The following is a 26,193-nucleotide window of genomic DNA, read 5'->3' on the forward strand; positions in this document are numbered from 1 at the left end:
AAATGACATACATGATGATTCCATTTATTCAAATAAATATGTATGGCTGTCAATTAGCTTTATTCTGCTAAACAAAAGAGAATGTACTGTTATAAAAAGAAATTTTCCCTCCGTTCCATACAATTTTAGGGTTATTGGGGAATTACAGTATGCTTATCAGTTTTTAAAAAGTAAGTATATTTACATCCCAACCCACACACCACCACCACTGCAAGATCAAGGACTAAACAATTGAAAACGTGTCTGCCAGAAGTAAACTATTTATTCCACAGCACAAATTTTTGGGAAAATATAATTTTAACTGAACAGGATTCAAAGTAACAAAATACAGATTTATTTTTTCAACTTCTTAATACTACCCATTCTTAACTTTTGCAGAAATCATTTGTGCTTCTTTTTTAAAATTACTTGCTAGCACCTGTTAATTTTGTTGTATTAGTACGCCAAGATAAAAGGATGCAAAATAATTTTGCATACATATACAACCATTTCAAGGTCCAGTTCCAATGCTAAATTAAGAGAAAATGGGACCTGCCACTGCTGGAGTTATCATATTTTATTTTCCTCCCCTCTTGTAAAATCCCATGCATCTCGTTCCAATGCCATAGCAGTCTGTAGGAAAACATGTAGTGAACTGTACAAGCACAAGCATGAAGGTAGCACCTTCTTGCACTGCATTTTGCTGTCTGTTACAAAGGGTTTAAGTAATATGGGTTATAATGCCCATTCTTGGCAAACTGCTGAAATCTCAGCACTAAATTCTTAACACAGCACCTCACTGGTCCCAGCATAAATTAATGCTGTGTAATATGCATGCCCTCACCTGCGCTAATTTCATAGCAGACAAAGGTTAAAGAAACATTGCTTACTCCAGCTCACAATTAACTAAACAGACTTTTTTCTTACTTTGCCCAATTAATTGTTTCTTCGTAAATTATCTTGTTTTAAGTTGCTACCACTTCTATTTCAACACTACTATGATTGAATGAATGCCATTGGTGCTAAAAACATACATGTAAGCAATAACAATAGTTTAAATACATTAACATATATAGTGTGGGTCATCAGTATTCAAAAAGTTTTAGGTACTAACTGCTTAAGTGCTTTTTTAAAAAAACAACAAAAAAAAACAACAAACGGTTGCTGGTAAATAGATAAAACATCCATACATTCCACTATAGGGCCAAAACGTATCCATGCAAGAACAGGAGGGGACAGGAGTACTCAAAGAGCAGGACTAAAAGCTATGTGAACAGCAGTGATTTTCAGGCATTAGCCAAATAACTATCACTGAGATGGCTCACCTAAATAGCAGTCCTTACAGATAAAATTCTTATAAGTTTAAGAGTTTAAGTTTAGGACAACATTTTCAGATAGGCTGCCTGAAAATTTGCTTCTAATTATCTAATTTTTTTGAATGGTAGTCATACTATCATGTATTGACTCTATTGGGATTCCATTCCTATAACTCTCAGCTACTTCTATTTACAACCGTAATTGCCTTTCTTCTAAACAGGCAACATTTTATAATGGTGGGTCAGCTTGGTGATTCTGTGGTACTGCTGTGCTGTGTCATACAGAAGCCTGACCTTAGAATCAAAGGCTTATTAAGGCTGGAGATACTGAAGGTAGTGCTCACAGATCAACAAGAGAAGGGCCTCTCAGCCATCACTTTCACAATCAGGGTTTAAAGCAGATCCCAGATAATAAAGAAAATGAGGGCTTTTGCAAGAGAGAAATAAACAAAAAAGAACAACAAAAACCAGTTGATATATAAAAAATTGAAAAAAAGGTTAAGTGTTCATATTTATCAAATGGAAAAGCTTTCAACTAACATTTGCAAGCAGCATGAGAAGAAACCATCCTAAGGTCCCTGAGCAAACTATTCTAGGTATGTGTCACTTGAAAGCTCCGACCTAGAGATCAGATTTAGGTTCCTTGATACTTGAGTTCCAGAACACACTGCAGTTTGTGGCCTCTGGCTAAGGGCTGTTATTGTTACTTTGGTGGTTAAGCAGAGGTGAGAGGGTGTTTAAAAAATAAAACAAACAAAAATATCCTGTCTTTGCAAATCAAAGCTCACAGTGCTTTAGTTCAAAACAAGCTGATTTGTGCAACTAATAATAAGAACTGATTTACTGAACAGAGCTGTTCATGTGTGCTCTCTCCCATGAGAAGTCAGCGTTAGGCCTGAATATCCATAATTTCAAGCAATGGCCTTCAGACTTACATAATGTATCATGAAGACCCTGCAAATTTAGCTTTCATAATTTAACATAAAATGTGGCTGCATTAATTTTAAAGATTAGATGCTTAATGAAAATCATAATTGTACTCCATTTCCAATACCCTATTAACAACTAGATTTTCATATTCAGTCCAGCAGTATGCTGGCAGGGTTACTTAATGTGTCAATTACATTTGCCACTACCACAAAGCATGTAAACACTCACACACATAATTGTACCAGAAGGAAAGAGTCAATGAGACTGGGTCTGGAACTGGTGGTTTGCTATTATTTAGAAGCTGCTTAAAAAATCTCAGGTTTGGGGATAAATTAGTAATGACTTCATAGCAGGATTAGTCAAAGCAGGAATAATGGAGTTGAAAAATAGTTCAGATATCCTAAAAGTCCTCTAGACTTTCTGTAAAAGATAGTTTGTGGCACTAGAAGAATGTAACTGTCCACAATAAATATATTACCTAAATGTGCTGACACTTCAGCCAAGAACAAGTTACTTGGCCTATTTTAGTTTCATTGAAAAATGCAACCTTCTATGCAACCCCTATGGCTTGGTATTGCAAATCAAAGCTCATAGAGCCAAACATTGGATGAGTTAAAAATCAAACTAGAAGTTAAAGAGTCTCCTGCTGCTACAAAGGTAAATGAAATAAACTTATTACTACCCCAATATAGATTCCATGCATATCTGTTTCAGATATATTGAATGAAATAAAGCTTTATTATACATAGCTGTTTTCTCTTACAGCATTAAGAATAATTATTTTTTTCCTATATTGGACAAAAAGCAGAAAATTCTTATTCAATAAACTGGTAAGTACCAGTATATTTTAGCATAAAGGCAGCTCCATTGAAACACCTGAACTCAAAACATTTCATTTTATATTTTAAATCTGATAAAACTCCAATGAGGAAAGTAGCACTGTAAAATAACACTTAGTAAAAAGTCAATATTGGAGTGAACTATGGACTTTCCAAGCAGCAAACTATGAATCCAACCAGAACACGTGGAGTCCAGTTTCCTGAGCCCTTTTCCCCACATGCTGTTGGGGTGGGGGGAGCAGAAAAGCTTTGCAAGTCAGGCTCTTAAATTTCTTATTTAAAGAGAGGCTGACCAACCAATCAGAAATCCACAGACTTGGGCAAACACTGGTGTTAAAAGTACAAATTACGCTACTGAAAAAAAAAATCCTAGATGCATTCTAATGCGCAGAGAGCAAATTATTCTCTGAAAAACAGATAATGTGATACGCTATTAAAAAATACATTTTCCAATTGGCTGGGCCTATATTCACTAACTCCTGAATACAATTTTTTAATTTCATATTAAATTCTAGGTTCATACTGGTAATTTTTATATAATCCAAATACTCACTGAGAGTACATTTTACTGGTATTCACTGAAGCTGAATTTGTCACCTATTTACTCACTGTAATATATACAGTTCTGCTTGTCATTCAATCCTTTAACACTATTGCATATTATAAACCCCTTATCTGTACATATCAGATAATAAAAAATAAACTAATGTCATTTTCCTTTTGATCTTTTAAATAAAAAAGAGCACTTACTGGAGTCTTTGACAATGAAATATATAAATATCTTGTTTACAACAAACAAATGACCTAGGTAATGGTTTTTACAGTTAATTAAAATTATAGCAGCATAGTGGTTGGTTTCTCCAAGAGCTTTTTGAACTCTGCCAGCCACTGAGCTCCGACCGAACCATCCACTACACGATGGTCACAGCTCAGGGTCACGGACATCACACTGGCAACATCAAAGCTGTGGAAAGAGGATAACATACGCAGGGACTTTATTACTCCAGACTGAAAGCTCAGAAGTGTTCAAAGAGAGGAAAGAGCCCATATTTCATTATGCATCTTATATTCTTTTTCCTGACTTTGTGCATTTATAAATCTCCCTGGGGTAAATATCCTGTTACAAACTGCAAAGCTGATCTATGGGCATCAACTCTCAGGGTTTCTTTCTCTAACCCCCCAAAACAATTCCATTTCATGTTATTACTTTGTTGAATGGCACCATCTAAGTGCTATGGAACTGAAGGCATTATACAGTGGGCATTTGTAGCTGGGAAATTTCTCCTCGTTTGCTTCTTCTAACCAGGGCCACTAATGTTTGACTGGACTCTACTGCTGCACCATTTTTTTCACTCAGTGCAGGATTCAGCAAAAGTTTTTAATGTAACTGAATTCAAATTTCTTGGAGGAAAAGGACAAAAATCATTATAGGGAGATTTAGGCAAATCTACTGCTTATCTCTGGAATAAGCAGTGTGAAGTCTATTAGACCCTGCCTGGTAATGTGACCTGGAATGGCCACTGTTAGAAACAAGATACAGTGGTACCTTGGTTTAAGAGCATAATTCGTTCCAGAAGCATGCCCATAAACCAAAATACTCGTATATCAAAGCGAGTTTCTAAGGGAAACTCGCTTGATTCATTCCCACCCACCCCCATCCCCCGAGGCCAGCGGCGCTGCTCTACCCCCCCCAAGAACCAGCATTGCTCTCCCCGCGTGATCCGGCGACCCCCCCCCCCCCCCCCCGCTCGCATCGCACCCCTCCCCGCCGCGATCCGGCATCCCCCCAGGCATCCACCCACCCACCCGATCAAATTCCTTACCCCCATTGGCACCGGCACCAACGCAATGCCGGTGCCTGAAGATCTGCCTCTTTCACGCTGGGCCTTGAGCATGCGCAGATGCTCAAGGCCCAGCGCGAAGGAGGCAGATCTTCGGGCACCGGCACGTCCTGTGCGTTGGTGCCAATGGGGGTAAGGAATTTGATCGGGTGGGTGGGTGGGGGGATGCCGGATCGCGGCGGGGAGGGGGTGCGATGTGAGAGGAGGGTGCCGGATCGCGGGAGTGGGGAGGGTGCCAGATCGCGGGGGGCGCTCGTAAATCGAGGCACACTCGGTTTCTGAGGCGCCGATTTTGCGAATGTTTTGCTCGTCTTGCAAAACACTCACAAACCGGTGCACTCGCAAACTGAGGTACCACTGTACTATGATAGAACTTTGGTTTGACTGATTATGGGAATTTCTAATGTTTTCATGTGCTCTGAAAACACTAAGAGGTACTAAAGGAAACAGACCAACTATGGCTTCTTTCCCTGGAAGATGCACTCTTTAGCTCAACATTTTAGCCCATTCCTACAGAGAAATAAAGTGTAGAAACCTATGGATTGCAGTCTTTGACCTAAGGGCCGCCACATGAGCGGACTGCTGGGCGCGATGGTCCACTGGTCTGACCCAGCAGCAGCCAATCTTATGTTCTTATGATTGCCTATTGTATGCATTTCTAGAACTCAGCATGATACTTACCCCTTTTCATTATCTGCTGGGACCAGCCTGTTCTCTGAGCTACCAACAGCCAAGATACAGGCCTGAGGAGGATTAATTATGGCAGAGAAGTTCTTTACCCCAAACATTCCCAAGTTAGAGACAGTGAATGTACCACCCTAGGACAAAAAGGAGAAAGGAGCTTTCACTACACAGCTGCTTCTTTCAGTTAGGGTACAAGAAACAAGTTTGTTCTGAACAAACTGTTTACTACCAAATTAACAGTGTGTACCAAATGTTGCTAGACATAACATAACAAATACAGTACATGCTTTTCAAGTCCTAAAAAAAAATACTGTTTAAAAACATCTTCCTTTAGTACTTAAACCCAGAAACCTGAGCTTGTGAAGGAGAATTCTCAAATGATGTTACCTGGATAAAATGGAGGTAGGGGTAGAAAACTTTTCATACCTGTAGGCAGAAGTACCTCTACCAAAAAAAAAAACCGGATAAGTGTTGGGGCAAAGGCAAAGCCAGCTACTACCCAGGGATAGCCAACCACCAGCATCAGCACCCACCAAAGCATGGCCAACACCACCAGCATGGCCAACCACCAGCACCAGCAACCTCTGCATTTTCAAGGAAAACTCCCTATGAGGTTTCCCTTTCAAAATGTGCTCTCAGGCCCCTTAAAATTATATATTCTCACACAATATATTTACAACAGAGAATCTGAAAGTAAAAACATCATTTATTAGACAACAAAACTGTGTCATTGATTTTCTTAGGGGATGCCCCTGAAGCACAAAGCACAGTTTCTCACCTGGAACTCGTGGGGCTGCAGTTTACCATCACGTGCTTTATCTGCCAAAGAAGCGACGTCTTTGCTGATGGAGACTAAACCCTTAATGTGTGCGTTAAAAACAATGGGTGTTATGAGACCTGCAGGGGTGCTCACTGCAACGTTAACATCCACCACGTGATTCCTGCATTAGGGGGAGAAGAAACAGATCTGCATTAACACAGGCAAAATCCAAAAATGTACAGTGTTGTATGGGTACTTAAGGTCTCTATACAGCAGGAGGTCCCTACGCGCAGAATCAGAGAAAGACAGGGCTGGAAGAGATCTCCAAAGAGGTCATCTGGCTACCCTCTGCCTCTCCCTCTGTCAGGATCCACAAACCACCTCAGATAGATAATATTTTTCTAGGGTGAAGGACTTATTTATATTTTGTCAGTCCCTTCTTGTCTTTCTCACACAAGGGATATGTAAACTCAGCAATGTGACTAGCAGAATAAGTCTTCCATGAGAGAATTACATGGCCCAAAATGATTTTGGATCTGCAAGTTTCCTCTTAGTTAGGTACTATGGTTGAAATTTCTCTTGATCAGCATATTGGGTCACTGTATCAAAAAAAATAGCATGCTTCAAAATTCCACAACATCATAAACAGATACAAAAGTTTGGTGTCAGGTCAAAAGTGCGCCGGGACAAAGGCACGCGCAGACAATTGAGCGCAGCATGGAGGTGTGCGCCGCAGAAAATTACAGTTTTTAGGGGCTCCGACGGGAGTTTTTGTTGTGGAGCCCCCCCAGTTTACTTAATAGAGATTGCGCCGCGTTGTGGGGGGTTTAGGGGGTTGTAATCCCCCACATTTTACTGAAAACTTCACTTTTTCCCTGTTTTTAGGGAAAAAGTTAAGTTTACAGTAAAATGTGGAGGGTTACAACCCCCTAAACCCCCCACAACGCCGGCGCAATCTCTATTAAGTAAACTGGGGGGGCTCCACAACAAAACCCCCCGTCGGAGCCCCTAAAAACTGTAATTTTCTTCGGCGTGCGCCTCCATCTTGCGCTCAGTTGTCTGCGCGCGCCTTTGTCTTTCGCGGGGTTGTCTATGAACCCAAAGGTTTTCACAGCTGGCACACAAAGTTTTGTATTTAACTTCTACTTACAAACCTACCGCCTAATGATGGTGTCCATCCAGAAAGAATTAGCTTCAGGCACCTTTAAACACGCCAGAGCAGAAGCCTTAATGATGAAGTCATTGACAGACAGCTTAATGTTCTCGGACTTCACTACCTACAAAAAAAAGACAAGTGAGTTGCACTTAATTTCCATTCATGTTCTCTGCTTTGTGAGTCAATCATTTTATGATGCAATTCCACTTGCTGGGAAAAGGGCAAGTATTAGAAGGGAAAGCTTCAATGGCTCTTTCAGCTTTAGCTTGAGTTTACATACTAGTAGCTGGTGATTTATACCACAATTGGCTCCAGATTTTGTCTTTGATGTTAAGCTTTTCCATCACTGGACTTCCACGGATGTAGTCAATCTGATTTTTGTACAATCCATTGGGTGAAGTCCATGTGTACAGTTGTCATTTGTGTTGCTGGAAGAAGGTGGTTATGTACCTTTTAGGCCTTCCAGACTAGCACAGACGGATGGGTTTATGATCTCCTGTCAGCAGGTGGAGACTGAGAACACATTGACTTTTGGCAGTAGTAAAAGTGGGCTGTGCAGTCCCATCTACAATCAGTCTAATGAATAGCCCAAGCAGGAACTAAGAACTTGAGAACTGTGAACTAGAAACACACCACCACCCCATGGAAATGGAGAAGACAAAATAGTTGTCCAGATTGGACATGGTAAATGACGGCAGTCTGCCCAACCTTACCCTCTCTTTAAAATTACTGAATTTAATTTAAATTTTCTTTTTTCTTAGCTATTTCTGTGTCAGAACCCAAAGCTCTGCCCAGTATTGTGTTAGGTTCCATCTACTGAAGTCTCCGTCAAAGCTCACTCCAGCCCATCCTCAACCAAATGGCCATATACGGACATGAAGATACTGTCTAGAACAAAAAATCTTCAAAGTGTCCCCACAGTTTGCTGGCTAAACCAAACGAACGTTGCTCCTATTATACTCCCCAAAACCAAGAAAAGATAGTGCAGAAAAAAAAAACTATTCTTTGTGAAAAATCGAGTAAAACAGGACAGGTACCGGTCTAGAGGGACTAAAAATTAGCAGGTAAGAATCTAATTTCTCCTTCTTTATCGTCCCTCTAGACTGGCACAGATGGATGGGAGGTACCGAAGCAATACCAATCATGGGTGGAATCCCTGAAGGGCTGCCACAAAGACACGCTCACCAAACACCACATCCTGATGCACCTGAATGTCCACATAGTAGTGATGAACAAAGGAATGAAGATCAAACCGTGGCCTTACAGATATCCACTGGGGGCACAAGAGAGCTCTCACTCCAAGAAGCTTCCTGACCCCAAGTGGAATGAGCTTTGAGAAAAGCTGGAACAGATTTCTTCTGAAGGTATGCTGAAGAGATTGCTTCCTTGATCCAGCTCGCAATCGTAGCTTTAGATTCACTGCCCCCCTTACGAGGGCCCGCTAGAAGGACAAAGACGATCCAACCGATGGAACTCCTGGGTCTGCTGAACGTAAGCACAAAGGACTCTACAGACATCCAACTTGTGCAACTGCATCTGCTCCAAAGAGCGCTTCTGCCTACTCAAAGACTGGAAGGGAAAACCGATTGACTGACATAAAAAGGAGAAAGGAAGAAAGGAGGGAACCGGCTGCAGCACGACCTGCTCCTTAGAGAATTTCAGGAAGGGAGGCCTACACAAAAAGGCCTGCAGTTCAAAAACAGAAGTAATGGTTACCAGGAATACAGCCTTGAGAATAAGGTCCTTCAATGTTTGAGCCGAGAGGCTCAAAAGGAGAACAAACAAGCACTGGGAAAAAAAACCCAAACAGATTAATAATAATAATAATAACAGTTTATATACCGCAGGACCGTGAAGTTCTATGCGGTTTACAATGCTTAGAAATGTTACAGATTGAGTGAATAAACAGAGTTACAGATTGAATGAACAAACAAAGTACAGATTTAACGACAGGTGATTCTTGCGGTCGTTTGTTAAGGACTAAGATTGAATGGGTTGGTCTCCTAAGTATTTCAGGAATAGATGTGTTTTCAGGTGTTTCCTGAATTCTCCATAGGTAGTAGGCACAAGCAATTGTTCAAGGTCTTTACCCCATAATGCTGCTTGATGTGCGAGAAGATGTTGATGATGACTTTTAAATTTACAACCTCTAACTGGTGGAGAAATGAAGTTCAGGTGTGAGCTTCACTTGTGTCTGTTGGTTGAGAAAGAGAAAAGGTCTGTTATGTATTTAGGGGCTAAGCCATAAAGTACCTTGAAGCAAAAACAACCAAACTTGAATTTCACACGTGCCTCCATTGGTAGCCAGTGTAAAAGTCGATAGGAAGGTGTCACATGATCAAACTTCTTCAATCCACAAAGTAGTCTAACCGCTGTATTTTGAACCAGTTGCAATCGCCGCATGTATTTCTGGGGGAGTGCCGGAACCCAAGGATGAAATGAAGGCTGGAGCAATTTTGCTGCTCTCAAGAAATTAATCACATCTGGAAACGAGGCCAAACGCAGATTACGCAAAAGATCATGAAAAGACAACAAGGCCACAACCTGAACCCTTAGAGAGGGCCAGGCAAGGCCCGTTCCAGGCCATCCTGCAAAAACTCTAAGATGTGAGGCAAAGACACGCGAATGGGAACCACGTGACGAGCGGAACACCACTCCTCAAAGAGAAGCCAAATGTGAACATAGGCCCAAGAGGGTAAAGACCACCTTATCAGAATATCCTTTTTTACGTAAGCGGTCCCCTTTCAGGAGCCAAGCTGTAAGACAAAAGGGACCCAGATTGAACATTGGAATGGAACCCTGAGTCAGAAGGTCGAGTGAGAGGGACAGTGGAAGAGGACTGCCACGAGAAGACAAACCAGATCCGCCTGCATGTCGAGCAATGCGAAGAACTCTGCCCACCAGTGGCCATGGAGGAGAGACATACAGTAGGCCATCCGCTGGCCAAGCCTGCACCAGAGCATCCAGCCCCTTAGCCTGGTAATCCCTGCATCAAATGAAGAACCTCGGCACCTTGGTGTTGACACTCGTTGCCATGAAGTCCATGACCAGCCAGTCCCAGGTCTGAACAATCAACTTGAAGGCTTCTAGCCCGAGACACCACTCTCTGGGATCCAGCACATACCGACTGAGGAAGACCACCTGGACATTGTCCACCCCCACTATATGGAAAACCGAAATGTTCAGAAGGTGAGCCTCTGCCTACTCCATGAGAGAGCTACCTCCTGCGCTACGAGATGACTCTTGGTTCCCCCCTGACGACTGACGTAAGCCACCGCTGTGGCATTGTCAGAGAGAACCCAAACCAAGGTGCCCTCCAGCAGACTGGAAAGCTGCCAACGCCAACCGAGTGGCTCTGGTCTCCAGAAGATTGATCGACCAGGAAGTTTCCACCAACAACCAGCTACCCTGAGTTGAACAACCCAGACACTGTGCACCCCAAATGAGGATATTGGCATCCGTGAGAAGTACTGTCCACGGGGGCTGATCCAGACTCACCCACTGAACCAGATTGGAAGACTGAAGCCACCAGCGCAGGCTGTGACAAACCAACCTGCGAAGAGGGACTGGGGAGTCCAGATTGTGAATCTGCAGGGATCATCGCCGAAGAAGAGCATACTGAAGGATGCACATGTGAGCCCGAGCCCACCGAACCATTTCCAAGGAGGCCTCCATCAACTCCAAGACTGGCAGAAAACCCTGCACCTGAGGGCAACGAGAATCCATAAGGGTGCAAATCTGAGACTGCAACTTCAGCACTCAGGCTTAGGGAAGGTGTCGAAGAGAACTCCAAGATACTCCACGCATTGAGACGGAGTCAACCAACTCTTGCAAAGGTTGTTAACTCAGCCCAGCGTCTGCAGAAACTCCACGACCCGAGCCGTGACTCAGAAGCTCTCCTGAAAAGACTTTGCTCGAATCAATCAGTGGTCCAGATAGGGATGATCTAGAATGCCCTCCTTGCACAAGGCCGCCGCCACCACCACCATAACCTTGGTGAAGGTCCATGAAGCTGTGGTGCTTTCGCAGAATTGCAAAGTGAAGGAAACGCTGATAGGAGGCCCAAATCGGAATATGAAGATATGCCTCCGTTAGGTCAAGAGAAGTCAAAAATTCCCCAGGCTGAACAGAAAGAATCATGGACTTCAGGGTCTCCGTGTGAAAAGACAGAACCTGGAGAGCCCTGTTTACACCTTTCAGATCCAAAATAGACCAAAAAGACGCCTCTTTCTTGGGCACCACAAAGTAAATGGAGTACCTGTTGGTGCAAATCTCTGGAGGGGGCACTGGAACCACTGCTTTGAAGTCCAACAACCTCTGTAGTATCTGATAAAACACCCGCTTCTTCTAAGTTGCTTGACAAGAAGAGAGGAAAAGATCTGGCAAGGGCCGGTAAAACTCAAGAACATAGCTGTCCCAAATCACCTCTAGGACCCACTGATCCAATGTGATCTTGGCCCACCCCTGGTAAAACTCTCGCAAATGGGCTCCCACCGGAAATTGAGGGAAGGACCCACACAGTCATAGGGCAGAGATGGAGCCATCAGATGAGTCAAACACCACCCCCCATCCCCCCCGGTGGGCTCTCTGAAAAGACTGCATGTGCTGAAAGAAGCATCCTCTGGAAGGGAAAGTCCTCATCAGGAGAAACTGCATCAGCGAGGAAAAAATCCTCATCCCACAAAACCCATAGAGGCTTGAACAGAGACAGATGGGGGGCAGATGCCGAAGGGAGAGACCCCCCCCCCCCCAATGAACCGGAGACCCTTGAGGAAGAAGCATGACCCCCAGCTGCCTGCAAGTAAGCCTTGTACATGGCTAACACGAAATCAGAGACAAAACCCCATGGCGGCAAAAAGGTACACACTGCTTGTGAAAAAGAAACATCTGAGACTTGTTCCTGTCTTTCTAAAACAGGAGGGAGGTCACCCGAGGCCACAGGCAAAACGATGGAGCTTCCCACCAAACAGACGTAAAGCCCGCTGAAAAAATCTCCCCTGATGTCTGTAGCAGTAAAGTAGCCTGAATGGGCCCAACCGCTAAAGCAGAACTAAGGCAGCATCAGCTGTAATGGAAAGGGAATCCCCAGCACTATCAACAGTAAGGGAAACCTGAGTTCCCTGACTGCCGGCTGGGGAAATCCCTGTGGGGGCAGTAGGTGAAGCCCGGCCCTCCCCACTGCCTAGAGAAAAGATTCAAAGAAGAGCGATCAAGGTGATAAAGGAGATGGAATGCTTCTTGTATGAGGAAAGACTAAAAAGGTTAGGGCTTTTCAGCTTGGAAAAGAGATGGCTGAAGGGGAGATATAATTGAAGTCTACAAAATCCCGAGTGGAGTAGAATGGGTACAAGTGGATCGATTTTTCACTCTGTCAAAAATTACAAAGACTAGGGGACATGTGATGAAGTTACAAGGAAATACTTTTAAAACCAATAGGAGGAAATATTTTTTCATTCATTCAGAGAATAGTTAAGCTCTGGAACACATTGCCAGAGGTTGTGGTAAGAGTGGACAGCGTAGCTGGTTTAAGGGGTTGGACAATTTCTTGGAGGAAAAGTCATGGGCCTGGATCGGTAGCATGGAATGTTGCTGCTCTTTGGGTTTTGGCCAGGTACCAGCGACCTGGATTGGCCACTGTAAGAATGGGCTACTGGGCTTGATGGACCTTTGGTCTGACCCAGTAAGGCTATTCTTATGTTCAGCTGACAAACAGTACATGCACGAAGCGGAACCTGCTCCCAAGCACCCGAAGCAGATGAGAATTTCCTCTCGCAGCGGTCAGAGCACTTCGAGCAGACGCTGGCCACATCAACCGCTCAGCAGGAGCACAATGAGCACTTTTTCATTTTCTTTAAAGTGCTCATTGTGAGCCACTAGGAATGAAAAACTAAGTGCCAGTTAGCAATAAAAATCAATTAAGCACAATTAAAGGCTTCCTTTCAGACCGGCACTGCCTCAGGCCTTTTTTCTTTTTTTAAAAAAAGCTATAGTCTTTGCCTAACTGTGGCTAAGTGTACAGCTGAGGCACCTCTAATCAAAATTTGGGGAGGTAGGGGAAATGGGGGGGGGACTCGACCACTCGAGTGTGGCACCCCCAAGGTCAGAAAGACTCCCGAGAGGGTCCCCCCAAGCTCTGTCTGAACTGCAAAAAAGGGACAATAAAAAGGCTACTAATCAGATCCAAAAGACCCCAACTAACAAGAGGAAAGACGGCACAAGTTTACCACCTCTACCTATTGGAGACTGAGAACAGACTAATTGTAGATGGGACTGCACAGCCCACTTGTACTACTGCCAAAAGTCAATGTGTTCTCAGTCTCCATCTTCTGGCAGAGGAGCGTAAACTCATATGTATGTGCCGGTCAGGAGGGATGATAAAGAAGTTCATTTTTACCATACTTAAGAGGTACCAAACCACCTTCATCCAGTAACACAAGCGACAACTGAACATATAGACTTCACCTAAAAGATTGTACAAAAATCAGATTGACCATCTGTGAAGTCAGTGATGGAAATGCTCAACATCCAAGACAAAATCTGAAGCCAACTGAGGTACAAATCGCCAGCTATTAGCGTGTGAACTCAGGCCAAAGCTGAAAAAGAGCAAGCCTGTCATGAACACAGCAAAGTATGATCTTGAAAATATATCACTGGAATTTAAAGACTGACTACACAATCATTACTCCACATTGCATACTGTTCCACAAGTGGCAGCATTTACTCATTTTGAAATCCAGACTCTTTATTGCTTACCATATTAACAAAAGAGATACCTCTATAGGCGTTCCCGCAAGCAGCACTCTGATGGTCTCCTGTGTGAATCCTGTACCCCTGGACCCTCCACAAGCAAATAATCTGCACCCTTCACCAACTCTACTCATGAGGGAATTTCCTGGCCCACTATTAATGAAGGCACAAGCTCTCCACTCCTGAAGGAATTCCTGTGTGAGGGGTGAGTAACTTGGCACCAACCACATGAGCCAACAAGCTGCCCGCCAATGGCTTCGGGGGTATTCAGGCAAGCAGCTGAGAAAAACACTCACCATATTGGATAATAACAAAAAAGAACCTGAAGAATTATAGTAATACATCAAAAAAGCTGTACTGTTCAAGCGAGTATCATTTGCAGTACTGAATTCTGAAAGGGACTGACAGAATGACTGCTGTAGATAACATGTTGCTCAGTACTAAAAACAGATGAGGGTTTTGGCCCAGGCACAGTATACTTTCGATAGAGGGCATGTAATCAATTTCAGGAACCAGTTCCTACTTCTTGGGTTATCAAGGGAAAAAGATGTACTATTCTCAGTCCCCTAGAATAAGCAGCAGCCCCTATGCAATCATATCGCTGACAAGCTTCAGAGTGTACCTGCAGAAGGATATGCAATCTATGCCTCTCAGATGTAGGATTGTCACTACCATGTTGGAGCAGGATGTAAAGAGACAGGTACAACGGGGAAGACTCAAGCGCCTGCAACAGAACCTCAATGCACCTTTGACCAGATAAAATGGTTCTAATTAACTTGGAATCTTTAAAAGGAAGAAGCTGCCACTAGAGAATAACAGGCTAGCCACGGGTAACCTGCAGAAATGGGGCAAAAAAAGATTGGTAGCTACGGGTACGGGGACAAGGCCATTCACTGCCCTGTGAAGTGGTGCATGGCCTTGTCCCCGCAGTAAAGTATCTGCTGCGCATTGCCTCCCTTCCCACCCTTCCCGGTCAGCAGCCTTCCTCACAATTGCACGGTCCGTGCATTTCTTCCCCTCATCGGGCTATCTCCCTCCCTTTCCCTCACCTTCACATTTCAGAATTTCCTCTCTCCAAGCGTCCTGGACCCCACAGCCTTCTTACAAATCGTGCACGATTGACCTGAAACTTCTCCTCTGATGTGAGCCGCCCAGGCAGAAACAGGAAGTTGAGTCCGAGGAGAAGCTTTAGGGCAGTCACGCGCGGCCTGTGAGAAGGCTGTGGTGTCCATGCCGCTCGTAGAAAAAACCTCAATTCTGAAAAGCGCCTGCGAAGGTGACAGGAAAGGAGGGAGATGGCCCAATGAGGGGAAGAGGTCGAGTGGCGCCGAAGGGGAGGGGAGAGAGGAACAGATGCCAAAGGGTAATGGGGAGGGGAGAGAGGAAGGGAGCAGACACTAAAAGGAAGTGGAGAAGAGAGAGAAAGAGAGAGGAGACTCCGAAGAGAAGTGGCGAAAGAGGGAAGAGCAGACGCTGGATGGTAGTGGGAGGGGAGAGAGGGGAACAGACGCCGAAGGGAAATGGGGAGGAGAGAGAGGGAGGGGAGCAGACGCTGGAAGGAAGTGGGAAGGAGAGAGAGGGGAGAGGAGAGAGAGGGAGGGGAGCAGACGCTGGAAGGAAGTGGGAAGGAGAGAGAGGGGGAAACAGATACTGGAAGGAAGTGGGAAGGAGAGAGAGGGGGAAACAGATACTGGAAGGAAGTGGGAAGGAGAGAGAGGGGGAAACAGATACTGGAAGGAAGTGGGAAGGAGAGAGAGGGGGAAACAGATACTGGAAGGAAGTGGGAAGGAGAGAGAGGGGGAAACAGATACTGGAAGGAAGTGGGAAGGAGAGAGAGGGGGAAACATGCTGGAAGGAAGTGGGAAGGAGAGAGAGGGGGAAACATGCTGGAAGGAAGTGGGAAGGAGAGAGAGGGGGAAACATGCTGGAAGGAAGTGGGAAGGAGAGAGAGGGGGAAACATGCTGGAAGGAAGTGGGAAGGAGAGAGAGGGGGAAACATGCTGGAAGGAAGTGGGAAGGAGAGAGAGGGGGAAACATGCTGGAAGGAAGTGGGAAGGAGAGAGAGGGGGAAACATGCTGGAAGGAAGTGGGAAGGAGAGAGGGGAGAAGATGCTGAAGGGAAGTGGAGAGAGAGGGAGGGGAGCAGACGCTGCATGGAAGTGGGGAGAAGAGAGAGAGGAGAACAGACACTGGAAGAAAGTGGAGAGGAGAGATAAGAGAGCAGTCACTAGAAGGAAGTAGGGTGGAGAAGGGAGCAGACGCTGAAGGGAAGTGGAGAGAGAGGGAGGAGCAGATGCTGGATGGAAGTGGGGGAGGGGAGAGAGGGGAACAGATGCTGGATGAAATGAGGGAGGGGAGAGGGGGAACAGACACTGAAGGGAAGTGGGGAGGAGAGATAGGGGAGCACATACTGGATGGAAGGAGGAGTTAAAGAAAAAAATGGCACATGCTGGATTGGGGGAAGAGGATAGAGTTAGTGAGATACTGGAAGGAGTGAAGGAAAGATGTGGCAAGCTGTAGGTAGACACAATGAAAGGGAAATTGAGCACTGGAAAGTAAGAAAGTAGACAAGAGAAACAGCAGAAAAGAAAAGGAAGGGAAAGAGAGAGGAGAGAGAGATACCAGAGTATTGGGGGAGGGGGAGGAGACAGATACCAGATCTGAAGGGAGGAAAGGAGGAGAGAGATGCTAAAAACAACTGGAGGAGGGAGTGAGAGATGGAAGACATAGATGCCAAACCAAGGAGGGAGCGGAGGGAAGAAAATGTGTGCAAGACCAATGGGGGGGAGGGAGAGATAGAAGGGAGAAGCACAGAAATAGAGCAGATACCATATGGAAGAGGCAGAGAGAAGGCAGATAGTGGATGGAAGGAAGAGAATGATGAGAAGATGAAGAAACCAGACAAAAGGTAGAAAAAAAAATTCTATTTCTTTTCTTTTTTACTTTAGGATAAAATAGTATTGTAGATGTGTTTATAAACGTTTATAAACAAAGCCCTGCCAGCTGAAGATCTCTTCCTCTAGTTCGGCAGCCAGAACTCTAATTTATAAAAATGACAACTGTACAGAATATTGTTTCTTTTTTTACTTTAATAAAATATGTTCACTATAAAACTATTCGAGGCTTGTGCGGATGGGATCAGATGGTTTGCAAGGACGGGGCGGGGACAGAGCTCACGGGGATGGGGACAAATTTTTTTCCCCATGTCATTCTCTAGCTGTCACGGCTAGATATTAAAAACACTGTAGCTGAGAGACACAAAGTGGGAGTTGAACCATGCTAGTTGGAAACTATGAATTATTGGACAGCTGTAAATTTTTATAAACTCCTTTTAGAAAGACTGAATAGAAGAATGGAGGACCCTTTGAGAGAAGATAACCAAGTGGAAGAAGCATGAAACATTTTAATACAAATATACACTGATGCTATGACAGACAAGAAAATACTATTAACACACATTTTGCACAGCTATTGCTGCTAGGCAGAAACTCTACTGTGAAGTGTCTCTGGCCTTTTCACACAATGGTCAAACCCATCTCTGCCTCCCAAGATGCCTCACCTCATTGAGCTCTTTCCTGAGATGCAGAATCTCTCCCATGTTTATGTCGATAGACAGATAATAGTGAGGTATTGTCTGCTTTGACTGCATCAGTCGTTGAGCAATTATCTGAAGGCAAAAATGAAGACACTGTCAGTCCCAGATCATATATAGATTAAATCCAATAAAAAATAAATTATATCAATAAGATATCCATACGCATTGAGGGTCATTTTCGATAGGACATTTAAGTCTGAGGTTGGATGTCCATAAACCCAGCAGAAAAAAAATAGACATCTGGCAGTTTTGAAAATGGACATCTTTTATTTTTGAAAATGACTTATGCATAAGATTTGGTTCTTAGGACGTCTATCTTTTTTGATCATTTTCAAAAATAAAACGTCCACATGAAAAACACACAAAAGCAAATTTTGTAGACATGTCCAACTACCTTGTCTGATTGCGGCAGAGGAATCCCCATCAGCTGAGCCAGTTTCAGGGATTCTTTCAAGCTCAGCTGATGGGGATTCCTCCTGTCAGGATCAGCTGAGTTGCGGAGCCTTGCACCCCTCTCCAGCCCCCCCCCCCAAATTGCTTCCCCCCCCTTGACATCCCCCAGCATTATTGGACCCCCCTCCCCTATCCCCGGACCCTCCGTACTTGCCGATGACAGATCGGCAAGAGGGAGGCCCACTCTCCCCTGCTTAAAGGGCCATGTGCTGCAAATGAAGGCCTTCCTCCTCCCAATGCATCTTGGATTGCAGTGGAAGGGGCCTCCGGCCCTGATTGGCTCAAAATTGTCATTTTGGTCATGCCTTAAACCTTCCAGTGGTAATCTTGTCAGTTTGGTCACCTTTAGACCTGTTTTACTTTGGTCTAAGTCCCGGCGTATAGTTCCACCTAGGATGTACTGGAAAAGCTTTGATTATTGCTTCAGGACATCCAGGTGGAAACCTGCCCAATTCCCACCCATAACACACCTCCCAACACAACCCTTTGAGCTCTGGACACACAGCAGCTTAGAAGTCCAGAAAGTTTGTTTTGATTATCGGCCCTTGGACATCCCTGCTATTAAGACTTCCAAGTACCGACTTAGGCAGGTTTTTGGATGTTTAAAAATTTTGATTATGCCCCTCATTACACTTCTCCCTCCGTATCCACAGGGGGGGGGGGGTTAGGGGCAGAGCCGGCCCGTGAATATTAAAAAACTGTGAATAATATTTGGGCCGGCTCTGACCCACCCCTGCTTCCCCCGGCATCCCTTAAGCCTTACTTGGTGGTCTAGCCGGTTTTCGGGGCAGAAGCGATCTTCTACGCTCCTGCCCCATGCAGATCACTCATAGGAAATGGCTGCCGTGAGCTCCTGTCGTAGTCTCGAGAGACTACGGGAGCTCACGACAGCCATTTCCTATGAGTGATCTGCATGGGGCAGGAGCACAGGAAGATAGCTCCTGCCCTGAAAACCCGCTAGACCACCAGGTAAAGCTTAAGGGGGGGGGGGGTCTAAGAGGGCTTAAAAATAGCCCTAAAAATGAAAATGGATCTTAAAAAAAAATCACGAATAACCAAATCTGCGGATGCTGAAACCAAGGATTCGGAGGGAGAAGTGTATATATATTCTTAGTGCATTAAATGGTGTCACCTCAACAAATCATTTAGAGTATTCACTGGTTTTAGAGAGTATATGTTTCTAAACCTGTATACAGTTGAAAGGCAAAAATATGTATGTGCTTCCCTAAGCAGATATTGGTAAAATATCGGTATAAAACGTAATTTGTTTTCAAGCAGAAATAAAATCAAACTTAGCACAAAAGTCCAACAGCATTTGAAAATCTATTAATACAGATGATATAGTCAGATTATATTGAGTATACTGCCTAATGGACTGAACAGTGGACTGAAAATCAAGGAAGCCCGGTTCAGATCCCAGTGATGTTCCATGTAATCTTCAGTAAGTCATTTAACTCTCCATTGCCTCAAGTCTAAACTTAGCTTGTAAGCTCACGGGGAACAGGAAAATACATTCCGATACAGAAGGTAACTTGCCTGGAGAAAGATGAAAACTAAATTCATATCCAATGGACAACTTTTACTACAGCAAACTTTCATTATGAACACATGGTCTGTAGAATTTGTACTTACCCTGCGGATGTTAGTGATTGGGATATCTGTAAACACACCAGTGGGCACAGCTGCCACTGCTGGGGATGGTGCAGCAGGAGCCGCTGCAGTCACCTGCATAAGGAAAGATTAGTTCTGCATTCATTCACAATAACTGGCAAACTTCCATCCCCCTCCAAAGCCCAAATTAGTGCCCCAGTTATAAAGCAGCAGTGTGACAGGAAAGAAGCAGGATTGATGAAGAGGAGCATTGCACATTGTCTAGGAAATGGAGAATAATGATGAAAAGTCACACAGTGACAAAAGAGGAGGAAAAACAGGGTCCGATTGGTTATTTTCTTAGCTCAAGCTAAATATATATTTTTTTAAGATGACTTTTTAAATTCAGTGTAGTGGATTTTAAATGTTCTTGTGAGAAGAACACACAGCTGTAAAATTTTTAAAATATATCCTACAATAGATACTTGGTCCCAATATTTTCTTTACGCTTTACTTACAGGAGGAACCTTTGGAGGCACAAATGATTCAATATCTTTCTTTGTGATTCTACCATCAAACCCAGTACCTATCAAATAAAATGCAAAAAGGTTATGGAAACCAAAGCAACAAGACTTCTTTGTGTATCCCTCTTATTCCCAACATCCTCTAGTTCCAACTCAGCAACTCAAGCCATCTCAGCAATGTGGAGGTTCACTTGTTGCCATTTTCCAGCATACTCTATTATACTGTACAGATTTAAAAAACAAAACACCAAACAGCTCTCCAGAGGTCTTTGGTACTATACATACTGCAAACTCGTACAACAATTTGTCTAATGTGTCCCTATAACCCAACAGAATCAACCACACATTTTATCTTATTCATTTGGGTAATGGAAATAAAGAGGAAAGTGGTACCTGCGTGATGACTTTATATGCTATCATGGTTATCTTTTCTGGTGAGTTGGGAATTGCGTCATAAAAAGGAGAATGCTAGATTTTGTCAATAAAAGCTGCTCACCTTTCACCTGTGTGACATCAATATCCCGCTCTGCTGCCAGTTTCTTTGCTAGAGGGCTGACAAATACTCTTCCCTTAGGGGCTGACACTGTTGGAGGCGATGATGCTGATGGAGGTGGAGGGGCCATAGGATGTGCAGCGGGTGGTAATGGAACAGCCTCAAAGAGAAAAGGTGCCAAATATTAATTTACTGCATGCTACAACACATGACTTTTTTCATCCAATGGTTTCCTCCTCCTGCTTCTTTGTACATCTAACTCAGTCAAAACCAAGGCTGGAATCTGGTACCATGAGCCTCCATTCACAAGCACTTGGGAATTTGTCCTGTATTTTATATACATCCTAACATGCCTGGTCTGGTAATTTCTGTGAGAGTCTGGAAGCCAGAGACCATGCAGGAAGACCTCAGCTTTTGTGAACCTTTAATTCAGCTATTAGAAGTATTAATGCACTCCAGCTGTGCTACAATTGAACCAAACAATAATATAAGGTTTCCTCCTTAATCCCCAGTAAACTTAATCTGTCGTTCTGGGCATAGTATGTCCCATCAGCAGAAACATCCATTTTAGGAGCCAATCTCAAATTAAAATCTCCACCAACAATCAAGTAGCCTTCCTTATGGGACAACAGAAGTTCAGTAAGCTTATTAAAAAAATGTTCACTGATTTGTATTAGTTGCATAAATATTTAACAGAGTATAAGTAATATTATGAGATTTAACCACCCAAAAAATATAATACCCTTCAGTGACTTTAATCACTTTTTGGATCTGCCAGTGTATATTCTGATAGATCAGAATTCCCACCCCATTAACATTTTTATGAGTTCTCTCATTAGAGACTAAATATTAGAAACATTTTTATGGGAAAGAAGATATTAATGACGTTCTAATAGGTGTGCTTTACTGTATGAAGCACACCTCTACTTTCAAACACAGTATTTCTCTAAAAAGAAAACGTCTTTTAGTAGGAACATTCAAGCACTTTACATTCAAGGATAACGTGCTCATTTCCATTGCTAAAACATTTTAACAGTAAAATAGCACAAAATACTGATCTTCGTGAAAGTGGTACATACACAAAAGTACACTTTAGGATGTAGTAGAACCTAGTAAAAATAAGGTCCCCACCCAGAACCTCTAACACAAAACCCTCCCCACCGCCCCTCATTATTTCACCCACTAGGTGGAGCAGCAAAGTGTTTCGCTTGTAAAGAAGAGGAAGGTGAGCATGCATCGATAGCTCACTGCTCTAGTACACTTAAAATATGCATGACATTCTCTACTGATGCTTACTCTGAACACATTATTACAATCAGATCACATAATCAAAAATTATATATCTTATTCTATCAACAGATGACTCTTTAAAGTCAAAACACTTCCTCAAACTTCAGAATTTCTGTCAAATAAAGCTCAAAACTTGCAGATAGCAATAGAGTACATCAGCCCCGACAACTAGTAGCCTAATAAGAAAGAAAAAAAAGTGCGATCTCACACTTCATCAGGTGATGTAGCATTATCGTAGGTGGCAAACTGATATCTGGCATTGTAAGCACCCTTTCCATTTAGATATTTTTTGCTATTTAGAGAGAATTTGGATTTTAAGAGCCGATAGTTGTCATTACTGATGAAGTTAAGCTCACCAGGTAGATAGGCTTGGACGCTGCAGATTTCCATTTCAATAGAATACTAATACAAATGGATATTGCCATTGATATTGAATTCCTTGACTCCTCAGGTATTGGGTGAGAGGTCATAATTCTCCTTGGCATTTTAAAGTGGTCACTGCTTGACATATTTTTATCTCATAGAAGTCCCACTTCAGTGGAGCAGTGCTCCAAGCTTTATCGATCACCTGTTCTTTCAATTTATAATCTGCAAAGGCATAATATCTTTAGATTTATTTTTAGGAGATGAGCCCAATGCCCAGTGAGTTCAAACTAAAGCAGTAATTAGGTGCAATAAATCTTACACAATTACAGATCATCAATTATCCTGTACTCATGTCTAGGGGACACACAGCACCTAACACATGTCCCAGAAAGAAATTAAACCAGAGTATAACCAATTCTTATTTTATTAGAAAAATATAGCAAGAAGCCATCTTTTTCCTTACAGGACCTAGGGCGATAAGAGAGCATCCGCTAAAAATCAGGGGCGGGAGATTTCATGGTGACACTAGGAAGTACTTCTTCACCGAAAGGGTGGTTGACCGTTGGAATGATCTTCCACTTCAGGTAGTTGAGGCCAATAACGTGACTGACTTTAAGAACAAATGGGATCAACATTCAAAGAAGAACTTAGGGGGAGGGTTATTCGAGTGGGCAGACTTGTTGGGCCAAAGGCCCTTTTCTGCCGTCATATTCTATGTTTCTAAACTTCTCCAAGTCCAAACTTGACTGAATCCAGTTTGCGTGGGTTCTCTGTCTCGCTGTGCACAGGTGACACACAGGAACCAATCAGGACCTGTCCAAAAGGATATTTCTAGTCCCAGAAGAATAATGAATAAGCTTTTTGTAGAAGGCACGTCAGACAGCATGGTTTGCCAAGGTAAGTGAACAAGACCCAGTTCATAGCATTGCCTGCAAAAGTACCCTCTCCTCTACATCTTCCCACAGCAAGAGAGTCCCGGGTGCTGGTAAATGACCTTGGCTGTGAACACACACATCTTATAAACAAGTCCATAATGCTCCAGGAGAGAAAGAATGTTCTTAGCCTAAGTTTAGGCCTGAAGCCTCCAAAAGGTAAAGCAGAGACAACCCCTACAGAACCAACACCGCCTCCAAAGGTTGAAGAGTTTGTTGCTCAGGAGAAAGTAGGAATACCACTATTTTTTATATTACCGATTCTGTAGCTGCATATTCTGGCATTTCAGGAATACCTCATACCCGAATGTTCCTTCTTTGATTCCGGGTTTCTAAATCCTCAAGCTTTTCAAGAATATAAGTTTCTTGAGTCTGGTGCTCTTGCTAGGCTTGTAAAAGCATCAGCATGCTCCGCCATACATTTTTCAACCTCATCAACTCTGTGGCATAGCTCTTATTTCACTACAGAGGTCTGCCAGCTCTGTTCTCACAGTCCCAGTATCTACTTTTATTTCATAAATCACCTTTGTGAACTCATCAAGGATCACCAATGAGGCCTCATCCTGCGTCAAAGCCCCTGGAGAAGGACTCGTTTGTCTCTGCAAGAATGAATCATCTGTAGCTAATAAGGTCAGTGCCATCTTGCTGCTGCAGCTGTCACCACCTGCTCAGGATTGTAAGCAAATGTTGTCAAGTCCAGACAATGAAGATGCTCTTGCAGTATCTGCTGGAGGTACAAAACTAGAGATCCAAGAATCTAGGTGATAAGCATAGTCAGAACAGAGATGGCAGCACATAATTTGAGAGGTAGCACAGAGCACAGTGCCTACGCTGCCATTCAGCTGTATGATGTCACTTCCCTAATAAAATCTATTTAGAAAAAGTTATGTTCCGCAAGTGTAGTTTCTTGGACCCCCTCTGCAATTTTACTTGATTTATCAAAAAGTTAGGGGGCTCCAAACCACCAGACATATGGCTTTGGGTTTAACAAATCAAGGCGGCAAGATAAAGAGGATCCAAGTGGTGCCAGAACCTGCAACTCAGTATTTTATTAGCTTAAAGAACATTTATCCTTATGCAGCTTGATTTGAGTTTTGGTGGATCATTTTATGTTAAAAGAAAAGCTTTATTTTGCTACCACTAGTTTTCCTGCTTCAATTCAGTAGTGTGTAGGAGGCACTATATCATAACACTTTCTCGGAGCATGACAAAGTCTCCCAGGCTGCTAAGGGAAAACAAATTTTAAAAAAATAAACTAAACCATGGAAAAAGCATGTAAATATAGAGCACAATATTCTTACTTGAGGTACTGCTTGCGGTTTGATGTCAGCCACACCAACAGTCTCCTGGTAATTGGCAAAGCTGGGAATATCCGACTCCTTCTCTACAATAATACAAAGTGGTGTCCCCAGAGGCACATCCCTCGTCCCTTCCGCAATGAGGATTTTGGCCAAGTACCCTTCCTCTTGAACTTCGAAACCTTACAGATATAAGATATTGTTCCACTATTTCTGTTAAACTTTGTAAAAAACATGAAACAAGAAACTTGGTACAGCAGAAGTCAAAACACCAACGCTTAAAACAAAGGGTTTTATTTATTTGTGTCATAATCCAAGAAAAGGGATCAAGTTTTAGAAATTGAATTATTCAGCTGTCTGAGTAATCAAGAAAGCACAGTTACTTACCGTAACAGGTGTTATCCAGGGACAGCAGGCAGATATTCTTTACGCATGGGTGACGTCACCGACGGAGCCCACGGTACGGACCTTTTTACTAGAAAGTTCTAGTTGGCCGCACCGCGCGTGCGTGAGTGCCTTCCCGCCCGACGGAGGAGAGCGTGGTCCCCAGTTAGTATAAGCCAGCTAAGAAGCCAACCCGGGGAGGAGGGTGGGACGTAAGAATATCTGCCTGCTGTCCCTGGATAACACCTGTTACGGTAAGTAACTGTGCTTTATCCCAGGACAAGCAGGCAGCATATTCTTTACGCATGGGTGACCTCCAAGCTAACAAAGAGGGAGGAGGGATGGTTGGCCATTAGGAAAATAAATTCTGAAGTACAGATTGGCCGAAGTGCCCATCCCGTCTGGAGAAAGCATCCAGACAGTAGTGAGTAGTGAATGTGTGAACTGAGGACCAGGTGGCCGCCTTGCAGATTTCCTCAATGGGTGTGGAACGGAGGAAAGCAACAGAAGCGGCCATAGCTCTTACCCTGTGGGCCGTGACAGCGCCGTCTAGTGACAGACCGGCCCGAGCGTAACAGAACGCGATGCAAGCTGCAAGCCAGTTGGATAGCGTCCGTTTAGAGACCGGTCGACCCAAACGATTTGGGTCGAAGGTCAGGAAGAGCTGAGGGGACAAGCGGTGAGCCCTTGTACGATCAAGATAGTAAGCCAGGGCACGCTTGCAGTCAAGACTGTGCAATGCCTGTTCTCCGGGATGTGAATGAGGTTTCGGAAAGAAAACAGGCAACACAATGGACTGGTTGAGGTGAAAAGCTGAGACCACCTTTGGAAGGAACTTTGGATGGGTGCGCAGAACCACCTTGTCATGGTGAAAAATAGTGAACGGTGGATCGGCAACCAGTGCATGAAGCTCACTAACCCTCCTGGCAGAGGTGATGGCAATGAGGAAAAGAACCTTCCATGTCAGAAATTTGAGCGAAGTTGTGGCAAGCGGCTCAAAGGGAGGTTTCATGAGG

The 26,193-nt window shown here is 43.6% G+C and overlaps 1 protein-coding gene across 1 annotated transcript in view; it reads right to left on the reverse strand.

Moving 5' to 3' along the window:
- Positions 1-8: 8 nt before the first annotated feature.
- Positions 9-26,193, reverse strand: part of DLAT (dihydrolipoamide S-acetyltransferase) — a 46,841-nt gene continuing 20,656 nt past the window's right edge. The window contains exons 6-14 of the mRNA XM_033918575.1: positions 24,797-24,975; positions 20,911-21,067; positions 20,409-20,476; positions 19,933-20,025; positions 17,812-17,919; positions 7,508-7,626; positions 6,368-6,530; positions 5,587-5,723; positions 9-4,028 (exon numbers count right to left, since the gene is read on the reverse strand). Coding sequence (XP_033774466.1) covers positions 3,899-4,028; positions 5,587-5,723; positions 6,368-6,530; positions 7,508-7,626; positions 17,812-17,919; positions 19,933-20,025; positions 20,409-20,476; positions 20,911-21,067; positions 24,797-24,975 — 1,154 coding nt within the window. The 3' untranslated portion in view covers positions 9-3,898. The remainder of the gene's footprint in view (positions 4,029-5,586; positions 5,724-6,367; positions 6,531-7,507; positions 7,627-17,811; positions 17,920-19,932; positions 20,026-20,408; positions 20,477-20,910; positions 21,068-24,796; positions 24,976-26,193) is intronic.

Source organism: Geotrypetes seraphini, chromosome 13 (assembly GCF_902459505.1).
Source record: "Geotrypetes seraphini chromosome 13, aGeoSer1.1, whole genome shotgun sequence".
In the NCBI taxonomy this organism is placed as follows: Eukaryota; Metazoa; Chordata; class Amphibia; order Gymnophiona; family Dermophiidae; genus Geotrypetes; species Geotrypetes seraphini.